General features: G+C 40.2%; 1 protein-coding gene and 1 pseudogene across 3 annotated transcripts in view; both read left to right on the top strand.

The window, feature by feature from the left end:
- The window catches only part of PTPRA (protein tyrosine phosphatase, receptor type, A), a 120,325-nt gene that overhangs the window by 76,592 nt on the left and 20,619 nt on the right, over window positions 1-23,114 (top strand). For 2 of the 3 annotated variants that reach the window (XM_010836506.1, XM_010836508.1), the window contains 4 exons: window positions 2-75; window positions 267-403; window positions 13,093-13,183; window positions 14,341-14,417. In XM_010836506.1, coding sequence (XP_010834808.1) covers window positions 2-75; window positions 267-403; window positions 13,093-13,183; window positions 14,341-14,417 — 379 coding nt within the window. Of the gene's footprint in view, window position 1; window positions 76-266; window positions 404-13,092; window positions 13,184-14,340; window positions 14,418-23,063; window positions 23,101-23,114 lie in introns of all 3 variants that reach the window. The other variant, XM_010836507.1, reaches the window with a different exon arrangement.
- On the top strand, window positions 18,361-19,783 carry LOC104986071 (annotated as a pseudogene).

Below are 23,114 nucleotides of genomic sequence, written 5' to 3'. Positions count from 1 at the left end.
GGTTTAAGAAATACAAGCAAGCTGGGAGCCATTCCAATTCTTTCCGCTTATCCAATGGCCGCACTGAGGATGTGGGTAAGACACCCCTGAATGACATGGGGGACTTTCATGGAGAAGAAAAATGGAGAAAATAGGAGTTTCCCCGTCCTAAAAGAAAAAAAGAATTGAGAGCAGGACTGGCCCATGAGCTAGAGCCCATAATTTGGTCTCCAGAGAAGGGCTGTGTCCCAAAGGCACCTGACCAACCTTCCCCTTATGCACTGCAGAACCCCAGAGCGTGCCACTTCTGGCCAGGTCCCCGAGCACCAACAGGAAGTATCCGCCCCTGCCTGTGGACAAGCTGGAAGAGGAGATTAACCGGAGAATGGCTGATGACAATAAGCTCTTCAGAGAGGAATTCAACGTGAGTTCTTTACTGAGGCTGGTGTATCAGCAGGGAGAAAGGCAGACCTAAGTCAAGCCTTTTGAGTGATGGGGTAGAAAACAGGTTTCTAATAGGTTAAGAGGTGAGGAGTTTTTACCAGGTTCATCTGACTTCTTTTCTATGTGATCATGGACAGGAAATGAAAAAAAAAATTGCCTTGCCTCCCTCATCTACCCATCTATCCATTCATTCATCATTGTGTCTGTTACTTTTATTTACTTATCCAGACATCTAATATATGTGAGGTGCAAGGGGAGCAAAAGCAGATAGTCCCTGCATTCAGGGAACTTGGTGTATAAGTTCAAACAGCAGTATAGAACATGAAGAACTGGAGAACATGAAGAACTGGTGCTGAGGCATGGGAACCTATATTAAGAGGCGTGGCCTTTAGAGTCTAGAGCCAAGGGGTCCCAGGGTATCTTGAGTAGACAACAGGAGGAAGTCATTGTGGAAAATGAGGACCATGGCAGATTGCAGAGCACAGGCCTCATTTTGGGTAGTGTTTACATTTGTATGTTTTATAAATCCCTCAAGAAAGCAGACCATGTTTGTGAATCTACGAGTTGCTGATCCCAGTCCACTAATTCAGAATTTACTTTAAAAAAAAAAAAAAAACAATGTTTTAATTGAGACCCAATCATAGGCAAGGGCGTTGGGGAAAGGCAGATGGGGAACATTCCAGGTACTGGGAATATCAGAATCAATCTGTCAGTAGTGACAGTGGGTGAGGGAAGGCACATTCAAAGAATAGTAAAAGCTGTGAGTGGCTGAAAGGCAGAGACTTGAGGGAGATGAAAATGTATAAGACTGAGCCAGACTGTAGATCCTGTAGACTGTCGTGAGAGAGGTGGAAAGCCACAGACCAGCCAGGTTTGTATTTTGAAAAAAATGACTCTGGTGGTTAGGGAATAGCCAGGATAGAAAAGAAAATGGTGAGACCAGGATAGAAACAGGAAATACAGTTAGGGGCTGCAGCAGTTAGACCAGAGGTGCTGATCCAACTGATGTAAAGTGGTAATGATTAGGGAGAGGGGAGTGGATTTGAAGATACAAGAACAGTTCCAGAATTGGCTAATTCATCAACCTGGGCATTGCTGAACTCTCAGTCTCCTTCAAACCTTTCCACTCAGCCATGTGTCAGCCCTGTTTCTTAGGCTGGGTGCCCTCATGTTGCCAAACTGGCTGCCCAGGGAAGTCCCTGGTGGTCCAATGATTAGGACACTGCATATTCTGTGCTGAGGGCCTGGGTTCAGTCCTTGGTTGGGGAACTAAGACCCCATAAACCATGCATCACGGCCCCCTAAAAAAGTAATGGCTGCCCTAGTTGTAGGCACAAATGGAGGTAAACAAGTCCAGGGGGAAAAGGGTGACTGTTTCTTCCTGTGTGTTTCCTTTTACTAGTGAGGAAAACTTTCCCAAAAGCTTCTGGGGACTTACCTGGTCACATATTCTGTCACAGACTAGTCATAGGCAAGGAAGAAATAGACTTACTGCACCTGGTGGAGACCAGTCCAGGTTATTCCTGTGTCATGTAGAAGATGGGTGGATAACCCATAGAATGGAAGCTCTTGTAGCAAGGAGGAAAGGAGGAATGATTATTGGGATATTTGCTCCACCACTGAAGGACTTGGAGTAGAGAGTGGTGTGGTCAGACTTACAGTCTGAGAAAATCACTAGCTACAATTTGGAGAATAGATGGCAGGGAAGCAAGAGGTAAAGCAGAAGACCATTTACCAGGGAAGAGTTAAGTAATAACTTGGACCCCTTTTTCTGGCTGTTAGAATAACACCACCATTTAATACTCATTATTGATTAAGAACATTTCACCTTATCCCACAAGATAGCACTCTAGCCTCAACTAAGCTAGGTTTCCAGTAGGCATTCTGTTGTTTTGTAATTATGGTGTAAGCTACTTCTGAGTAATGAGTACGTGGCCCTGTAGCCATATTTTTTCTGTGAAATGAATTCTTTGTTTGGAGATAATTCCCTGAGATCCATAACAAATATCTGGGTAGAGGTGGTGTTCCTAAGAGGCATGGTAGGCAAATTCAGATAGGTATTGTGCCAGCCAATTGCTGTGCTACCATGGCCACATATGTGCAGTTGGGGTGGTGAGGGAAAGAGCTGATCAGCGTCTCTTGGCTTCTTACAGTGCGTGCCATCTGGTGAGCATACACAAGGAGTGTAATACATATTTCCTGTCTTTCTTGTCCCAGTTATCTACTACCCAGGGGTCAGCTTAGATCCTGAGATCCAGTGAAGTGGATAGTGTGATACCTTGCTTGAAGTTCTGTTCACCAGCTGAATTTCTCTTTTATTCGGAGTGATACCTAAGTAGATTATCCCATAGCCGTCTACCTCCAGAATGGGCTAGCATGACTCACAGAGCCATTAGTACACTAGGCTGGACTTTTTTTCTCCCTTAGTCAACTGTTAGTATCATCAGGAAGTCAGTGGAATCTATTGAAGGAGCGGGTGTGTGGCGTGTGTTCTGTACACATCCATTTCAGCTGAATTCTGGACATGTCCCAATTTATAGCCTATAGACTTACATAATACTAAATTTGGACTTCTCAGGTGGCTCAGTGGTAAAGAATCTGCCTGCCAATGCAGGAGACGTGGGTTCGATCTCTGAATCAGGAAGATCCCGTGGAGAAGGAAATGGCAACCCACTCCAGTGTTCTTTTTTTATTTTGCTTTATTTGGCTGTGTCAGGTCTTGGTTGCAGCATGCGGAATGTTTGATCTTCATTGTAGCATGCAGGATCTTTTTAGCTGTGGCATGGGAACTCTTAGCTGTGGCATGTGGGATCTCGTCCCCTGACCAGGATCATACCCAGGCCCCCTGCATTGGGAGTGTGGAATCTTAGCCACTGAACTTCCAGGAAAGTACCCCCACTCCAGTATTGTTGCCTGGAAAATCCCATGGACAGAGGAGCTTGGTGGGCTACAGTCCATGGGGTTGCAAAAGAGTCAGACACGACTGAGCAACACTAAGTTTATAATGAGCAGTTAAGGTCATGGATATCTAGTGTCCCATGGCCAGGCTTACATCATTACCAGAGCCCAATGTTGAACTAGAAACATGATGTTGCTGACAGGATCATGATCTTTTCCCCAGATTCTAAGGTTATTTCATTGCAGTTCTCCTGCTCAGCTTTAACCAGAGACACTTAGGGCCCCCAAAACCTACCAGAATTCATTTCTCTGGCCTGGATCAGCTAAAGAGCCTTCTCTTTAGATCACTCAACAAATGAGTCAGACCAGGACACCAGCATGAGATAGGTGTTGTCTCTAAAGTCTGTAATGGCACAGCAAGCATCACTCCTCCTCCTTCAAGTGGGCAGAGGTTGGGGGCACAGGGGCAAGGAGTAGCAACTTGTTCTTTACGGTAGACGGTGACGTGCTGCGGGCCTTGGACTTTCAGAAAACTTGGCCTAGGTGGCAAGCCACTATACTTTTATTTTTATGTCTATCATGTACATCTAAGATACATAATATCCTGTTCTCCAAGTCCTGTTAGCTTCTTGTATCAGCATAGTTATCAGGGTGATGTCCTGTGAAACAAAGACAAAACCCCAGTGAACCAGATCACAGCAGAGAGAGGTCAAGATGATTTATCACTGAAGCTGCTCCTGCCATGAGGAAGGGAAACTGCATGTGTAGTCTTTGTGCATCGTAAAGGAAAAAATAAGTACACTTGCCTTATTAATAGTGAAATTCCAGGTACTCAGGGTTATATTAATCTTTAGGAATGTGAGCACATGTGGAAAAGCATCTGCAAATCTGCAGCTCCACATGATTTGTGTATGCTGTATACTGACATTCCTAAAAACTGTCATCTCATCTATTTGGTAACTTATATGGGGAGTAATAGGAAGCATCAGAATAGTTAATACTAGTAGTTACTGAGCACTTGCTTCATGCTATCAGTAAACTCACACATGTAAATGGGTTATCTCATTGTTACCCACAACTTTTAAGTCTCCTGTCACAGTTAGGATTTCTGTGACTTGCCTGGGACCTAGCCTTTTGATAAAGGGAGATTATTACTCCAGCAGCTTGCATTTGTTCTGGAGGTCATGGTGTGGCCTCTGAAGCTTTTTTTCATTTCACTAAGATCAAGAATCCCATTTTGATGTCAGTTCCTTCTTCTAAAAGATTCAGGTGCTTTCCTCACCAGTGTGCACCCTCTATTAAGGCATGCATTATAGAGCCTGTCAAGGACATGATGAAGATGTCAGTAAGAAGGTTGAACCTGTTGGATCCCCTATAACACTGATCTCCTCTACTTTGTCCCAAGGGCTTTCTGGCTTTTCATTGAACCCAGCTTTCAGTCCAGGTTCCCACTGGCCACTCCACCACTAGAATTGTGGCCAGTTTCCTAAGCAGGTACACTAACGCAGAAGTTCAGTTAACCATGCCATAACTAGAAATATGGCCCTATTCAACAATTAGAATTAGATCCGTCCTTGATCTAACATTCTCAAAATCTATTTCAACAGTTATTCCTATGGTTTTTGATGATCCAACTCAGTGAATTCCTGTAGTTTCTTCTGGGTGTTAGTTCTTTGCTTTTCTACCTTCTTTTATATTTCCTCCAGATTGTGTTATGCTTGCATCCTGATTATCCATGAGCAATGAGAGCTGGGTTATGGGGCAGTTTTCATCATCAAAGCAGGATGCAGTGAAGAGCACAATAGAGATTTTTAGAAGTTAGTTTTCTCCAACTGTTGTTTCATTTTTGCATCATTTCAGTTATCTCACTTGATAATTCAAGAGATAATTTTCTCACTAGATAATTAAAAGCTTGTCTTTCACATGACCAACCAAGAAAAGATGTGAATTCCATTGGCGTTAACACTTAGTAATCAGCAAAATTCTGAAACCTTAACTTTTGGTTCAGCAAAATACATAGCACAATCATAGAAGGGCCCTGAATTTTATGGTGTCTTTGGAGATGAATATTTGATGTTGGAGCTGGTCTTTTTCTTGTTTTGTTGTCTAAAATTGTTAGAAATAATTCTGTTACTTGGTTTCAGTGTCTCTTCTCTCCTTTTAGTTGGGACTCCCCTCTCCCTAAATTCCTTTACCATCAGCTAGAACACATCCCAGGTGATGGCAAGCAAGTCAGTAACTGAAGTAACTGTTGTAGAGTCATGAGGTATAAGTGGCTTGCTCTTTCCCGTAATGAAAATTGACTAACAGTTCTTTCCCTTCATCTGAACTCAGTGATTAGGTTCACATCACCTGCATTTCCCCCATCAGTCTCTCACCTACAACCCCACCCTCTGTTACTAACTGCTAAGTGAGCTTAAAAGCAAGAGAAGTCATCTCAATTAAGCAAAAAATTAAAACCATCAATTGGGAAGATACTGGGGAACCTGGCAGAATCAAAAGATGAGATAGACAACCAGCCCCTGGACTGAGCAGATCCTATCTTGGTGGTTCTGGGCCCTCTAGGGAAGCCTCTGCTGCTTCCTGAGTTTCAAAATCCTAGAAGAGGGAATTTAGATGGCACAGTGTAGGTACGGTGTGACTGTGCTTGCATTGGTCAGCCCTGACAGGAAAGAGGAGAAATAACCATAGGACAAACACACCAGTTTGTGTCCACTATCATAGAATAATATTCTTATAATCATAGAGTGAGAAAGGCCTTTGTAAACAAAACTCAAAATTCAGAAGCTAGAATGGAATAGATTGAAAGATAATAAGTGTATTAAAATGTTAAGTGTCTCTTAAAAATGACACCTTAAAAAAGTGGCCAACTGGAAGAAACTATTTGCCACAGGTAGACAAGAGAATTTTCCATAATGTATAGAGATTCTCCAAACCTATGAGAAAAAAGTAAACGTTTCAGGAGAAAAATTGGGAAGAAAAATTCAGGGAAGAAAAGCAAATGGTCTATAAACGTAGGAAAACAAACTCAGCTATATCTAGTAATCAGGAAATCCAAATTAAAACTAACCATTTTGGGGGGCCTGTTAGATTTGAAAATTTTCAAAGATTCATATCAAGTATGGACAGGTATGGGGGTAAAGACAATCTTACACACAGGTAGGAGGAGTTTTAAGTTGATAGAGCTTTGGGAGGATAATTTGGCAGTATCAACCAAATTTCAAATGCTTATACTATCTGACCTAATTTATGAGACTCTAACAAGAAAAACCACACATATATTTTTACAAGGATGTTCATTATAGCATTACTTATAATAGCAAAGAAAATAAAATGAAAAGTATTTGTTAGATAGCCAAGTGGCTAAATGATTTCTCTCATCTATTATGAAATTCTGTACTGTTGTTAAAATAAATGTCAACATAGAAAAATATGGGGGAAAAAATCACTATTTTGGTGACTTTACACGGTATGCTGCTGCTGCTGCTGCTGCTGCTAAGTCGCTTCAGTCGTGTCCGACTCTGTGCGACCCCAGAGACGGCAGCCCACCAGGCTCCTCTGTTCCTGGGATTCTCCAGGCAAGAACACTGGAGTGGGTTGCCATTTCCTCCTCCAATGCATGAAAGTGAAAAGTGAAAATGAAGTCGCTCAGTCGTGCCCGACTCTTAGCGACCCCATGGACTGCAGCCTACCAGGCTCCTCCGTCCTTGGGATTTTCCAGGCAAGAGTACTGGAGTGGGTTGCTATTGCCTTCTCCATTACATGGTATAATCCCCTTTAAAAAATATATGTATGTCTGTGTGTGAGTGTATTAATGCTTTTATTTATTTTATTTTTTTATGTCTGAAGGAACACTGAACTGTAATCAGTGGTTGCCTACAAGGATGGGTAGAAGATAAAGATGATAGGGAACTTCCACTTTCTACTGAACTATTTGACTTTCTTTTACAGCAAGCATAGTTTCAGATAATACTTTTAAAAGCAGGCTTTAAAATAAAAAAGTTTTTTTAATATAGTAAATAAAGCTATTCAAGCTTATTAGCTTTAGCATAATATCCATTATGCTTTAATGAATGTGTAGCATATAGAATAAAGAGTTGTGTACCCAGAGTGAGCTGTGCCAAGAGTCTTGTGATTAGGTCTCTGTGAAAAGGAATAACATTAAAAGGGAATTTGTTTTAGAGAAAAACTGGACCATGGAGGTGAACAGCTGAAGAAACAATAAGCATAGGAAATGACAGCTGTTTTCAGATATCTGACAGACCAGAGAGTGTGGCCTTTCATTTCTATGAAGCCCCACCATAGTTGAAAGTTATGGGTAATGGAACTTTGTCTTAAAGTTACAAGCTGGAACTTTTTTTACTGACCAGCATTTATCTCAGAAGAAAGTATTGAATTTTTTTTTTTTAAGCAAGAGTTTGAAAAGTCACTTATTGAGGTCCCTAAAGCTTGTTTAAGGTTTAATAAATAGATAGAATTTAGTTAGCTCCTGAAGTGAAAGGAATAAGTGAGGAAAAGAACTGGAGGGGCAGTGAAATGGTCAAAGTCTGTGATTTGTGAAATGTGAACCACACCCCGACACACACAACCCAGTCAGGGCCCTGCATCTTTAGAGACATCTTAATTATTGAATTTCCAAGTAAAGACACATTTATGTGCAACATGGTAACAGAACTGTGTGGCAACTGAATGAATCAGAAACAGAATAGCCTCTACATGGATGAGTTGTCTCCAAATAAATGAATCAGAGCCAAAGGCTACAGGAGTTATCAGTAGCAGTCAGGAGCTTTGGAATTGGGGTTTCAGCAGGGAATTGGGGGTTCAGGATTTCCAGGGGACAGAGAATACACCAGCTGACCACTTGGATTTTACAATAGTCAGTACAAGGGAAAAATGAAACAAATTGTGTATCGAGGTGTTAAGTCCTTCTAAACCAAACTGTTCCAAGATAAGGGGAACTGCTGTGGAAGGTAGTAGGATCCCCATCACAGCAGGGTGTTCAGACACTGGTGAGGAGTCAGGATATTTGGAAGGGGATTCAAACTTAAAGTGAATGAGATTCATTACTATACTAGAGACATTAGACAGCACAGTAAGGCAAGAAAAGAAATGAAAGGTATGAAGGATTGGAAAGAAAGAGACAAATCAGTTTTGTTTTTTTCCCACAGAGGAAATTATTGTTCCAGAGAAATTCATAGATTCACCAGATAAATTATTAGAATTAATGTTATCTTAACAAGGTTGATAGATACAAAAATAGCATAACAATTAATGCATTTCTATACATAAAACCAAAATCAGGAAGTCTAATAGTTTTTAAAAGATGTCATTTACAGTAACATCCAAAATATGAAGTACCTAGGAATAAATTTAATACAATATTTATAAAATATTTGGAGAAAATTATTAAAATGTTTGAAGACATTAAAGAAAAAAGCCTTAATTAGTGAAAGAGATAAGATCAATGAATTAGAAGGCTCAATATTGTAAAGTTGTCAATTCTCCTCAAACTGATATATAGATTCAATGCAATTCCAATAAAAATCCCAACAGGTTTTTTGTGGAACTTGACAAGCTGATTCTAAAATATATATGGAGGAGAAAAGATTCAAGAATAGCCAAGACATTCCTGAAGAAGAAGAACAAGGTGAGGAGACCTGCCTTACCAGATATAAAGAATTATTATAAAGTGTAGTAAGTAAGATAGTTTTATATTGGCACTGGAATAGATGGATTGACCAGCAGAAAAAATAGAGAACCCAGAAGCAGATTCATGTGTAAAGGGAAACATATTGGTGACAAATGCTGTTGTAGTTTCGCAGGGGGAGAGGAGGGTCCTTACATAAACAGTGCTCGGACGACTGGGTAGGGATAAATGAAATTGAATTCTTGTCTCATACCAAAAATCAGTCCCAGTTGATGTAAACACTGAAATTTAAAAGACAAAATGTAGAGACAATAATGTAGGAAAATATACCATGATCTCTCATAGGAAAGCATTCTTAAGATTTAAAATGTTTATAAAGGGAAAGATTGATCAACTTGACTACATTAAAATGCAGAACTTCTCTTTATATAACATAAAATGAAAGGGCAGGCCACAAACTTGGGGAAAAAAATTCTTATAACATTTATAACTGATAATAGAATGAGTATCCAGAACACATAGAGAACTCCCTACAAATTAGTAAGAAACAGTCCAGTAGAAAAATGGGGAAACACTCAACCAGGTTCTTCACAGAAGAGGAAAGACCAGTAAACTGTGAAAAGATGGTTAATAATAATAATCAGAGAAATGTAAAGTAAACCTATATTGATACATTTAAAGTCTGATTATAGCAACTGTTGATGAGGATACATAACAGCTGGAACACTTTGATGGTGGGAGTGTGAATTGGTGTAACTACTTGGAAAAACTGTTTGGCCTCTTCTGATAAGGTTACTCATACTCATACCTAAAACTCATGTGCATATGCATGAGGAAACACAGTTAGTGCTCAAAGCAGATTGTTAACTGTAAACAACCCAAATGTTCATCAATAGGAGAATGGAAAGATAAATGTTGGTATGGACTAAAAATGAAGGACTACCAAGTAGTTAAAATGAATGAACTTCAGCTGCATGGAACAACCTGAGTGAATCTTAAGAATGTAATGTCGGGCAAAAAAAGCAAGTCACCACTTGATAATCATTCCATTTTTATAAAAAAAAAATGACTGAACAATAAAAAATATATTTTTATAGATACAGAATGTTTGGGATACAAATAAAGCAAAGGGATAATAAGTACAAAATTCCAAATTTACTTGTGAGAGAAGGAAGAAGACATGATGAGGAAGGACCTAAAGAGAACATCTTTCTAAGTTAAATTGGGTGGTGGATATACTTTTTTAAAAGATAAATGTAAAAATTGAAGAAAAAACTTTAATTGACATTAAAAAAAAAAAAGCCTTGCATCCTGTAAAGGCTGAAGCAAGGGATGAAATGGTCTTTGATGCCACCTCCTGTTTGTGGAGAATTTAACATCTTAGAGCCTTCTGGTTTAGCTGCTTCTGTCCAGCTATCCAGGCTCAGTTTGTCAGAGTAGAAACTGAAAGAAATAAGATTCCCCTTGTTTTCATCCTTGACCTCAGCTCTTTAGTGTGACATTTTGCATCTAGCACGTGTCCTCAAAAGGAAACTTTTTATTTTCTCTCGTCAAACAGTGGCTCCTGTTTCTTCCTAACTTTGCTTTTTGGAGCCTCAACCGACCTGGAGACCTAACTTTTCTTCATCAAGACTGGGGGAGTTAGGGATGCTGACAGGACTGTGAGATGTGGTCACTGTCATTACTGACCTTGAGGATTATTTTCAAGAATCTTGTTGTCTCTACATCTGTTCTATATCATTTTAGACAAGGGATGTAACAGTTATGCCTTATGATTAGTCGTGAGGGCTTTTAAAATCTTGTCTCATCCTATCCTGCATCAAGGTGGAAACCTGTGGAAATCTAGCCTGTCTTAGTGAAGAGAATGCAAACTGTGGGTGAATTGGGAAATTCCAATCTTCCAGCCCAGGAAACTTTTTTCGCCTTTAATGTGTTGACAGCACTGGGTCTAAATAAATTGCTTTTCTTAGAGAAATAACATGGAGGACCTCTGAGGTTTTAACTGTGAAAAGAAAATCTCTTGAGTAAGTGAAGGTAGATGGACTATGAGACTTTGATGATTATTGTTATCTTGTGGTCTTTCACTTTAGTTTCTCCTACCACTATACTGCTGGTTCCCAGGAAATATATTCGTTCCTCCATAAAAGTCTTGCTTCTGTCTGACAAAATTGATTCTTTTTAGGCTCGCATTTACTTAATTTAATCTTTATTATTATTATCCAAGCTAGAAACCTGCAAGCGTCTTTCATTCCTGTCTCTTTCTCTCCCCAACTTCCCTTTTGTTCATTCCATCTCTAAATATAATAATTCTAACTGTGTGATACATTGCAGATGTGACTATTTCCTTGCACTATCGCCTTTCTACATTCTATACTTGCCTTCCTCCCAGCCCGTTTTCCACGCAGCAGCCAGAGTGATTCTTTAACATGTAGAATGAACTGCAATTTAAAAACTTTAAACGGTTTCCTCATGCACTTAAAGTAAAACTCAAACTTCCTATTAAAGGACCTACATGGAAATACATGATCTTATTAAACTAAGCTCCTCCCACTTCCTCTTGCCATTCCCACCAACCACACTTTGTTTATAACACCCTTTTTGCACAACACATGTTGTGCATAACACCCTCCCTGACACTTTATTTCCCCACACAAACGAAGTGTTCTCCTGCCTCTGGATCATCACACATGCTCTTTTCTGTGCCTGGAATACTTTTTTCCGTACTCATCCTTCCTCATAGAGACCTACCCCTCAGTCTGTACTCGGGAATTTCTTGGGCTTTTGATTCTTTCTCTAGTAATATTCTGTTCTTTCATTGCATATACCTTGGTATGTAACTTTATTTGTTTTATTTAATATCCATCTTTCACCCACAAGTTTGCATTGTTCATGAGAGCAAGAGCTATGTATATGATTGATTTACCACTGTTTGCTCTGTGCCTAACCTGGTACCTAAGAGGTACACATTTTATGTTTGTTGAAAGAGTGAATGAAAAGTAACACACAAACCATACTTTATTTAACTGTTCCCCTACTGCTGAATACTAAGGTTGTTTTCAGTTTGGGGTCGTTCTAAACAATAATAAAGTAAGTAATCTGAGCATTGAGATTTTTATTTAGACTAGAATCCAGAGTTGTTAGGTCAAAGAGTATGAATATTTTTAAGGCTTCTAAAGCATATTTCCAAATCACTTATCAGGAAGGTTGTCTAGGTTATAATTTTAAACTATTTCATTCTTTTTTTTTTTTTTTTGCTTTCTTAGTTTTGAATATATAGAACATAGAAGAAGAAAACAGTTCAAATAATAAAGTTTAGCTTCCTCCTCCTAAATAAATAAATAATAAATTAAAACTTAATTTATTGAATGCTTATTCTATGCCAGACATGAGATCATCTTGTTTACTCCTTATGTAGCAGATATTATTATCCCAATTTTATGGGAAACTTTGCCCAATTTGCTCAAGTTCATGTAGTCCAGACTATCTTATATCAAGCCATTTATACTTGTTCCATACCTCCCAGTGCCAGCTAATTTACATTTGCTCCAAAACTGCTGCAGATTCCATGTCACGTCATCCAAGTCTTCTGCTTTCTAACTGCTGCATCCCCGTGAATGCCGTCTCACCCACCAACCTTATCCACATGATGCTAGAGGCTGGGCTGCCATACCTGCTTGTCAGGCCCCTAACCCAGCTGACCATCCAGACCCCTCCTGTGTGGTTTACTCTTGAAATGCATATCGACTTTGCATGGTGGTCAGCATGGGTATAAATGGCCCATCCCTTCAGTTATGCTGCCCACTCCTATATACAGTAAGGGGTAGGGGGTGCCTTTTGATCTAGCATTGTAATGGGCCCCTAACCATAGAGTAATCATGTAAAGAGCATGCTTATAGTAATGGAAAGGGCATTCAGCCCTCTGGGCATTTGGACTCTACGTAGCTTAGGAGCTATTTAGAAAAGAGGTGCACTGTCTTTATTAGGCTGTAGCAATTCATGTGGGCATATTTTTTTCTCCCCAAGAAAAGGTAGAACTTGCTGCCAGGTCAGAGTATGGTGCAGCAGTTTACATATCTGGTACTTATCCCTATGAATAACTCTTGTAATTTCTCTTAACCTTTTAGGCTCTTCCTGCTTGTCCTATCCAGGCCACCTGTGAAGCTGCCTCCAAGGAGGAGAACAAGGAAAAAAATCGATACGTAAACATCTTGCCTTGTGAGTGTAGGGTTTCTTGGGATACAAACTGAAACTGCATCTGTAGCCAGGTTTTCTGAGGATAGAAGGAATCTGGTGATTGATCATGGGAAGACAAGTAATAAGAATAGAGTGAAAACTTTGGGTAATAAGAATAGAATGAAAGAGTCTTTATGGCTCCCCAGGCATCCCCAGGTGCTCATCAAGTCATTTGGGGTACTTAACCAGGTTTTTGTGGCAGACCTAAAGTTTCTAGGAGGTTAAAGAGAACAATTTCACTAAGACCAGATAGAAAGTGGTTGTTGTGGAGTTTTTTGCTGCTTATTGCAAAAAAATTCTTATTTAGAGTTCTCTTCATAACTCCTTCCCAGAGTTAGTCATTATGAATCTGTTTATCAATAACTTAATGGACATTTTTCTAGGCTAGTGGCCTCCAGAATAGAATATACATAATCCAGTGGGATGCAAGAGCAAAATGTTTGAACTTTGCTTTATTTTTATAATTGCTTTTTAAAAAATTAATTCTTTTAAAAATTCCTGGTGTATTTTTGGGTGCATAATATAATTAGAGACCACTATACTAGCCGTTTATAGATACTTTTGTCTTCTTATTTGTGTATAAATGTGTATATATTTTTTTAGTATAACTGGTATGCTGTATACATTGCTGTTATCTTGGAAAATTAGAGAAAGATAAATACTGTATGATTTCACTCACGTGAAATCTAAAAAAAACAAAACAAACACAAGCTCATAGATTCTGAGAACAGATTATTGATTATTGGAGAGGAAGGGGGTTGAACGTGGGTAAAATGAATGAAAGGGAGGGGGTCTATTGCATTGTCATGGATGGTAGCTAGACTTGTGGTAATCACTGTAGTCATTACAGATGTTGACTTATAAGGTTGTATACCTGAGACTATAAAGAAATGTAAAATAAAAACAAAGCTAATATATATTGGCAATTGTCGAGAAATAGGAATATTCACTTTCTTTTTTATCATCTGCTTACTATTCCATATTATGGTTGAGATATGTTTGAATTTTTGCTGTTATAAATAGTGTTGCAGTGACAACCTATACAGGTGTATGTTCTGCATCGTCACAACTGGCCTGCTTGCATTGGGACCAGGGAAAAATAAAACTGAATTTAATTGAAAAAAAAATTTTTTTTCTAGATGACCACTCTCGAGTCCATCTGACACCAGTTGAAGGAGTTCCAGATTCTGATTACATCAATGCTTCATTCATCAATGTAAGAAACTTGAGTTTTTCTCATTGTTACCTTGACTGACCATTGGCTCTTTTCCAGCTGCATATAAGGAGGATTACTTGTCATTACAAGTTTTCCCTGAGGATAATTTTTTTAAAAGACTAAAAAATTATTTTTTTAAAGATCAAACAGATAGTTTAAAATGTATTCTTATGTTTACCTGTCATCATTACCAAAATTTTCCCACGCAGAAATCAGAATCTAAATGTATACCTCACAGTAGGAGTCAGTGAATCCTTTATTGAGCTTATTCGGATAACTAAGAACAGAATCACACCTTGCCATCTACAGTAAAAGTAGGGAAACAGGACAAGGATATCTGACTCCAGATGAGTCTGGCTAGTCATGTCTACTTCAAGAGGAGAGCTGAAATTGGAAGGAGGTTTTTAGGGTGATTTAGAGAATGTTTATAGAGATGGTATGAGAGACATGAGTATGTTTTATAGGCTCACAGGAAGGAATCAGTAGAGGGAGAGTTTGAAAAAAAAAAAAGAGAGTAAGCAAGAGAGCTAAAAAGAGCAAGCCTGACTACTGAAGCATGAAGAGAATATTGATGAAATTTGTACACTCATATTGATAACAGCATTAATCACAATAGCTAAAAGGTGATTGCAGCCCATCAAGGGAAGAATGAATAAGTAAAATATGGTATATACATATAATGGGATATCATTTAGCCTTGAAAAGGGAAGAAATTCTGACATATACTACACCATGGATGAATTTGGAAGATATTATGGCAAGTGAAATAAGCCAGTCACAAAAAGATAAATACTTTCTAATTCTACTTATGTGAGGTAGCTGGAGTAGTCAAATTCATAAAGACAAAAAGTAGAATGGTGGTTGCCAGGAACTAGAGGGAGAGAGGAACAGGAAATTATCATTTAATGGGTACAGAGTTTAGGAAGATGAAAATGTTTCGGAGATGGATGGTGATGATGGTTGCCCAGCAATGTGAATAAACTTATTTATTCAGAACTGTACACTTAGAAATGGCTACAGTGATCAGTTTTATGTTGTATATATTTTACCACAGTTTTTTTTTTTTTTAAGCTGATAGATTAGCATTGAACATAAAAAAGGAAGTTTTTCCTCTTAATTTGCTGGTAAAGGAATATAGAATAGATAGAGTTGGTTTGTAAGTGTGAATAAATCAAGCTGAAGGAACTCATCTGTGTTTTCTGAGAAGTTAAGTCAGGGTTATCTGCTGAAAAGGGGGGATGGGACTGTGACATGAGAGTACTGAGATCAGTAAGAAAGAACACGGAAAAGGGCATGAAAAAAAACATGTTTAGCTGCACTGAGGACCTACCTAAGATGGAAATCATTGATGTATAAGGGCCTCAGTTGTGTGATTTTCTCCGATTGTACCTTGGATTGGTGATACGCAGAAAACATTAGGTAACTCAGTTAAAAGGACTAGAGAAGTCAGTTGCTCCTCTGAGTAGTCAGCTAAGGGCTTCAGGTTCGGTGGAGAAAGGAAGGGATCAAGGACCAGGTTTCAACAAATTGAAAGAGCAGTCTTGGGATAAAAAAGGAGAAAGGTGGAAGAAAAGAGGCTGTGGCTAATGAATAGATTATCAGATGGAGTTCAGAAATGGAGCGGTGCAGGCATCCTCACTAGAATGGATTTGCTGAAATTCCTGTATATATGTTTCATAGGGATGGTCATATGTTTATAGTTAGAAGGAAAAGAACCCTACAAGAAATGATTGCTGTGGTAGATAAAGGAAAGTGGAAAAAGGCTAGTAACCAGATAAGATTCCCAGAATTTAGATCAAAGATTATGATGAACAGGTAAGGAGGAATAGATTGAGTTTAATATTATATGGAAGAGTATAGCAGTATCAGTCAAAATGTTTCCATCTTAAGGTAACAGAATACTCAGCTAGAATTGGTCTGGACAGGAACATTTACTTCTCATATAATCTGAAAGCAAATATACAGCAGTTCCAGGGTTGGCTGAGTCTGTGACTCAGTGACATCCTTAAGAAAACAGGTGTTTCCATCTTTCTACTCAGATGTCTTCATCCTGTTGGCAGTGTCTCTTGGTCACAAGATGGCTGTAGCAGTTTCAAACATTTCTTATACACACAACAAGCAGCACAGAGGAGGAGGAGGTGGAGAATTTGTACATATGCTTTCCTCTTTATTTGGGAGCATGATCTTTCTCAGAAGCCTCTCCAGTACAGTGCCCTTCAGAGCCAACAGGCCAGCATCGGATCACATGCTTACACCCTGTCTCTAGTCACTGGCTAAGGCACTGAGAATTATCTTGATTTACCCTTCTGGGGCTGAGGAATTGTCATCTTCCAAGCCAGTAGAAGGTAAATATCCAAACAAAAGCATGGTTTTGATGGCAAGGAAGAATGGGGAGGAATAGCTTTTGAGTTAGTAATCAGCAGCATCTGTCACTGTAACCAGTTTGGATCCTTCCCACACTGAAGGTGAAGACAGACAAAAGTAAGTTGGATGTGAAGATGGGTAAGCAAGTAAGGTGGGTCTTTATGATCATAATAAGCAAGGCACTAAAAGGAAGCATGCCTTCTGCTTTGGCCATGCTTAGTTGGAGCTCACAGTAGGGCATCCTGTAATGCCATGGTGTTTATTGGAGGTTATTAATAGGTGAAATGAAAGTTTAGATGAAGAGGTTAAATTGGGGGCACTTACAAATTCAGTGAAAGTAGAAACGCAAGAAAAAGCTATGGTGAACCATGAGTAAGAGTCAGGGCTTAAAGAAGATTTAGGTTTATTCAATTCAAGCAACATTTTTTGATCACCTTTTGTGTGCTAAGCACTGGGGATAGGCTTAGAGGTTACAGAGATAGGATGTAGTCCCTAGTGTGATCTACCTACAGGTAGATCATTATCTTTAGTGTGCAACATGTGCAAAGGAGATACTGCCAGATTCTTTGGGACTTAAGAGAAGGAAACATTCAGCCAACCTGGTGATCCAGTAGAGCTGAATATTAAAGGGTAAGTCTACATTCAAGAGAAGAAAGACAGGTAGAAATTTTAAAGCAAAAAGAAAAGTAAGAGTGAAGTCAGAGACTGGAAATAGTAGTCTTAGTTATGAGGTACAAGGTGGGAAGGAAGGAGGCTTGAGGGATTGGTAGGAGCTCAGTCTTATAAGGTGCTGAATGTCAGGTGTGTGTTGGGGTTCTTAGTTTCAGACAGCAGTGTCAGCTTTCTATTCTTTTAAGCAGAAGGGGTTTATTATTAGATACTAGGTAGCTTACAGAATCTGTGGGAGAGTTGCAAGGTGGTGTTCAGTGAGGAACAGAGCAGCCATAGATGTACCCAGCTGCCCCGTATGACTCTCGGAGTGGAACTCCTTTACAGCTGCTTCAGAAGAACTCAATGCTTCTGCTGCCATGCTTGCCCAGAGACTACATCTTCTTAGCAGTCACCGTCTCACATTACTCACTTCTGTCCCAAGTCTTACGTGGGACTAGGAAGAAACTGAGTTCTTAGGCTGAACAGAGCTGCAAGAGAGTCTGGGGAATTCAGCTTTTAGTTTCTCAGCCTCTATAGAAAGGAGGTCAGGCTGTTAGTGGGTGGGACTGGATGTTGATTGAGCTACCTTAAAATATCTGCAAATTTTCAGTACAGCTGAGTTTTTATTCTAGGCAGTGGGATAACACTGAAAGGTGTTAAAGATAAGGAGTGACATGGCCACATTTGAATATTGATCACTCAGGTTACTGTGTGCAGCATGGACTTAGGAAGGGCCAGTTAGACGCTGTTACAGTATCAGGCTCTGGATGGTGAGGGTAGAAGGGTTGGAGAATTATCAAAGTAAAAACGACTTTGGAGGTAGAATTTAGTAGGACATGGTGATCGATTATGTATGAGAGAGTATAGCGTGATACTCTGTAGAGTATATTGACCTGAGCTGGAGGAAACACTGAACGTGTGAAATCCCAGTGCTGGGCAGCCAGGGCCACATCCACACCTGCCTAACATTGAGCACCCTGAAGGTTGCAATCCTGCTCATCCACCATCCGCCAACACTACCTTTCCTCTAGGCCCACCTTCCCACTCCCCCAGGAGCACCCCAGGGGAATCCAGCTCTTCTCCCTGGTGGGCCCTGTTATCCTGTGCCACAACCAGGGTCTTTAGGATGCCAGCCCTCAGGTCTCTACCCCTGCCCATACCCACCACCTGCCCCTGGCATGTATCCTGTGAACCCATTGGCTCCTGGCATGGTAGCACCAGGAATGGTGACAGACAAAGGATGCAGAAGAAAATGAAGAACAATCATAAAAAGCAGCAGAAACACCACAAGCATGGCAGGCAACATACCTCCTCCCGCTCCTCCACTACCAGCCATGACTCTGACTGAGTACAGGGCCTGGACCCTTCCTCGGGTCTCTCCAATTCTGCTCTTCCATCAAGCTTCAGATGCCATCTTGTACTAGGGGAAATTAGCCCTTGTGTCCCTTCCCCTCACGCCCACCATCTGTGCCTGACTCTGCTGTTCAACCCTAACTGGTTAGGGAAAATGGCAGAAGAATAGCCATGGACTAGCAAAGACCATCTTCCTACTGCCTGGGTAGAACTTTTAGCTGATGAGTTTTGCAAGAGAAATGTTTTTTGAAGATGGTGAGATTTGAACTAAATGCTGAAGACAAATCTAAAATCTATAAAATGTGATTTTTTTCACTTTCATTTGTAATACTTGTGATTGGAGAGATGCTGTGAAAAATTAATTATGGGGAAAGAAAACCAACCTGTGCCTTTCTTGTATTTAAAAAAAAAAGTATAGGGTGATTCATGTGGATGTATCCAGCATAGTTGGGCATTGATCTGAGCTCAGGAGAGAGATTCCAAAGCCATTAGAGACAGGGAGTCCAAAAACCTCTGCCAAGGCGCACTGGGCAAGAGGTGCTCATGAGTGAGACAGAAGACCAGGAGAGAAGAGCATCTCAGAGGACAAAGAAAAGCATGGAGAAGGGTGTTCAGTGGTCAGCAGAGTTGAGTGCAGATGAGAGATCCAGTGGGAAAGAGGGAGCACATGTGCTCTGGACTGGGAGGGTCAGACAGCAGCCTTTGCTGAAGCACATTGAGGCCATTTGTTGTGGGCTGCCAGTTACACTTACCAAACCCTATTTTTTCTCCCAGCATGACTGAGGTATATAAGGTAAGTTTATATAAACTATACCTCAATCATGTTGGGAGAAAAAATAGGGTTTGGTAAGTGTTATATAACAGTAATTCAGACATTTGAAACAATAGAATTCCTTGAATTTTAGTAAGTTTACCAAGTTAATGCTTCCATTGCATGCTAAGTTGCTTCAGTCGTGTCTGACTATGCGACCCTTTGGTCTATAGTCTGCCAGGCTGCTCTCTCCATGGGATTTCCCAGGCAAGAATACTGGAGTGGGTTGCCATTTCCTTCTCCAGGGGATCTTTCTGACCCAGGGATCAAACCCACATCTCTTAGGTCTCCTGTATTGGCAGGCAGCCTCTTTATCACATACCACCTAGGATGGCTTTATTGATGTAATTCACATTCCATAATTTTCACCCACTTAAAGTTTACAATTCACTGGTTTTAGTCTGTTCACAGATATGTGCAACAGTGATCACTTTTAGAACATTTTCATCACCGCAGAAAAGAAACACTGTACCTCTTAGCTATTGCCTATTAGTTTTAGAACTTTTTGCTTACCCCCAAAAGAATCTTCTTATCAACATTCCCAGTCCTGGCAATCACTTACTGAGCCCTTTGTGCACACAGAGAACCAAGATCACACATGAATCTTAAAGAGAAGTGGTGTCAGGTACCAGGGAATGGTGGCAGCAGTTGGGGAGGGGGTGGGACCTGTGGTTTGGAGACTACAAAGGTCCGAAGTGAACCTGACATTGTTAACAAGAGAAGATGAAATAGACAGTGGAACAGGTGGCAGCTGGGCTTTCCGCCTGAAGTCTTAGGAGAGACCAGTTTCCTCACTTACTCTTAGGTGTCTAAGAGTATTTACAGGATTTTTTTAGAAGTGTTTTGTTTTTGTTTTTAAACTGGTAGAAATGTAGATGCCACATGGAGCCAACTTGGCATTTGACTTTCAGAATCCAAAGATGTCTCAAGATCTCGGGAGCCACATTTCTTCTTTCCCTTGAATATAACACAGGGAAGATCAGTAGTTTGGCCTCATTCTAGTTTTACCTTATTGGTTAAGCAATATCACCATATCATTATGTAGGCATGTTTTCATAGGGAATATATAGCACACTCCTAATGAAGATGGAGCAGGAAGCACTTGCGGGCCGGACCCTCCAACTGTGCTTTTAAGCTATTCATGACCCACACACTCCAGTGAGAGTTTGGCAGCTACTTCTCCTGGAGCGGGGATATATTACAGCTTAACATAATCTAAGGACTTCTCGGTTTTAATTACACGTTTAGTGCTGTAACCAAAGTGCAGCATCCTGAATTAAGGTTTTATCAGTTTTCATCTTCTACTGATTAAAAACATTTGGAAAAACTTAAATTGCTCTTCTAAATAAAAATTTTAATAAGCTTCTTGTTAATTCTGAACATCTCCATCTTGAGGCCTAAAGCTTTCTCCAGTGCTGAGCAGCAGTTCTGCCACTGCCTTGCAGACTTGTATTTCACATCGTCACCTTGGTGTGACATGGTGTCCCATCCATGAAACTGTCTTGCCCTCATTGCCCATCTTAATGCTGTCTGAAAAAAACAGAGGTATTTACAATCTTTAAATCAAATGATTTTTTCATTTACCTAGGACTTCTCAAGTGAACACTACATTTAAACAATGAGGTTGAAAAGGTGTGTGACTAAACAGTAAATACTGAAAAAGAAAGTTACTGCTAGTGTCAGTTTCTCAGAGGATCCTTATCATTTTTTTTAACTGAAGGATAATTGCTTTGCAGTATTTTGTGGTTTTCTGTCACACATCAAGAATCAGCCATAGTTACATCCATGTCCCCTCCCTCTCGAACCTCCCTCCCATCTCCCTCCCTGTTCCACCCTTCTAGATTGTCACAAAGCCTCTGTTTGAGTTCCCTGAGTCATACAGTAAATTCCCATTGGCTGTCTATATTATATACATATTATAAATTTCCGTGTTATTCTCTATATACATCTTACCCTCTCCCTCCTCCCCTTTCCTCCCCCCACCATGTCCATAGATCTGTTCTCTGTCTTTCTCCATTGCTGCCCTGAGATAAATTCATCAGTACCATCTTTTTAGATTCCATATATATGTGTCAGTATACGATATATAAATCTTATTAAGATATATATATATGTATGACAATATATGATATCTTATTAAGTGATGTCCCCAGGCTGCTTGGCTTCTTTGTCTCCCATTTCCGGTAAAGGAGAACCCTGTTGTCAAACACCTGGGAGCTGTTAACCATACCCATGGCCTATTCCCAGAAATCTTCTGCACCTGGGTGAAGCATCATCAAGCAAAAGACTTTTTACCTTCTTAGTGTGGGCTCAGCCTCACATGCTTCTGACTTGGAAGTTTCCTATCCATTAACACTAAGACTCGGATTGTCAGCAGCTGAGAGAGCATCAAAACAAGATCTAGCCTGCTGCTGCTGCTGCTAAGTCGCTTCAGTTGTGTCCGACTCTGTTCGACCCCATAGACGGCAGCCCACCAGGCTCCCCCGTCCCTGGGATTCTCCAGGCAAGAACACTGGAGTGGGTTGCCATTTCCTCCTCCAGTGCATGAAAGTGAAAGTGAAGTCACTCAGTCGTGTCCAACTCTTCGAGACCCCATGGACTGCAGCCCACCAGGCTCCTCCGTCCATGGGATCTAGCCTAGTAGTTGTTATTTGGATGTTCTTATACTAGTGTTCATTAATAATTCACTTTAAGAAGACTGCCTAGACCATGTAAGCTTTGCTTCCTGCTATCCAACTAAAAGATGCTTGTTCCTTGGAAGAAAACCTATGACAAACCTAGACAGCATATTAAAAAGCAGAGACATCATTTTGCCGACAAAGGTCTGTATTGTCAAAGCTTTGGTTTTTCCAATACTCATGTACGGATGTAAGAGTTGGACTATAAAGAAGACTGAGTGCTGAAGAGTTGATGCTTTCAAATTGTAGTGCTGGACAAGACTCTTGAGAGTGCCTTGGACTGCATGGAGATCAAACCAGTCAATCCTAAAGAAAATCAATCCTGGATATTCATTTGAAGGACTGATACTGAAACTCCAATCCTTTGGCCATGTGATGCAAAGAGCTAACTCATTGGAAAAGACCCTGATTCTGGGAAGGATTGAAAGCAAAAGGAGAAGGGTCGGTAGAGGATTAGATGGTGAGATAGCATCACCAACTCAATGGACATGAGTTTGAGCAAACTCTGGGAGATAGTGGAGGACAGAGGAGCCTGGCATGCTGCAGTCCATGAGGTTGCAAAGAGTCGGACATGACTTAGCAACTGAAAAACAACAACATCCAAAGCTTGATGATGTTTCAAACATCAGTACCTTGAAAATTTCTAGAACGGAAATTCTTGTTAATTGCCTGGCCCTTTTCACAAGCGAGGCTTTGTAAACTGGTTGGGAGTCTGGAGAATTTCATTCTTATCCATTTTTGGATTTTCACTTTCTTTTTCTCCTCTATTTCCCCCTACCCCACTCCCAGGGCTACCAGGAAAAGAACAAATTCATTGCTGCACAAGGATTGGAGTTTCAG

The sequence above is a fragment of the Bison bison genome, unplaced genomic scaffold, assembly GCF_000754665.1.
Source record: "Bison bison bison isolate TAMUID 2011002044 unplaced genomic scaffold, Bison_UMD1.0 scf7180017864063, whole genome shotgun sequence".
In the NCBI taxonomy this organism is placed as follows: Eukaryota; Metazoa; Chordata; class Mammalia; order Artiodactyla; family Bovidae; genus Bison; species Bison bison.
This window is presented reverse-complemented; position numbering and strand designations above follow the sequence as displayed.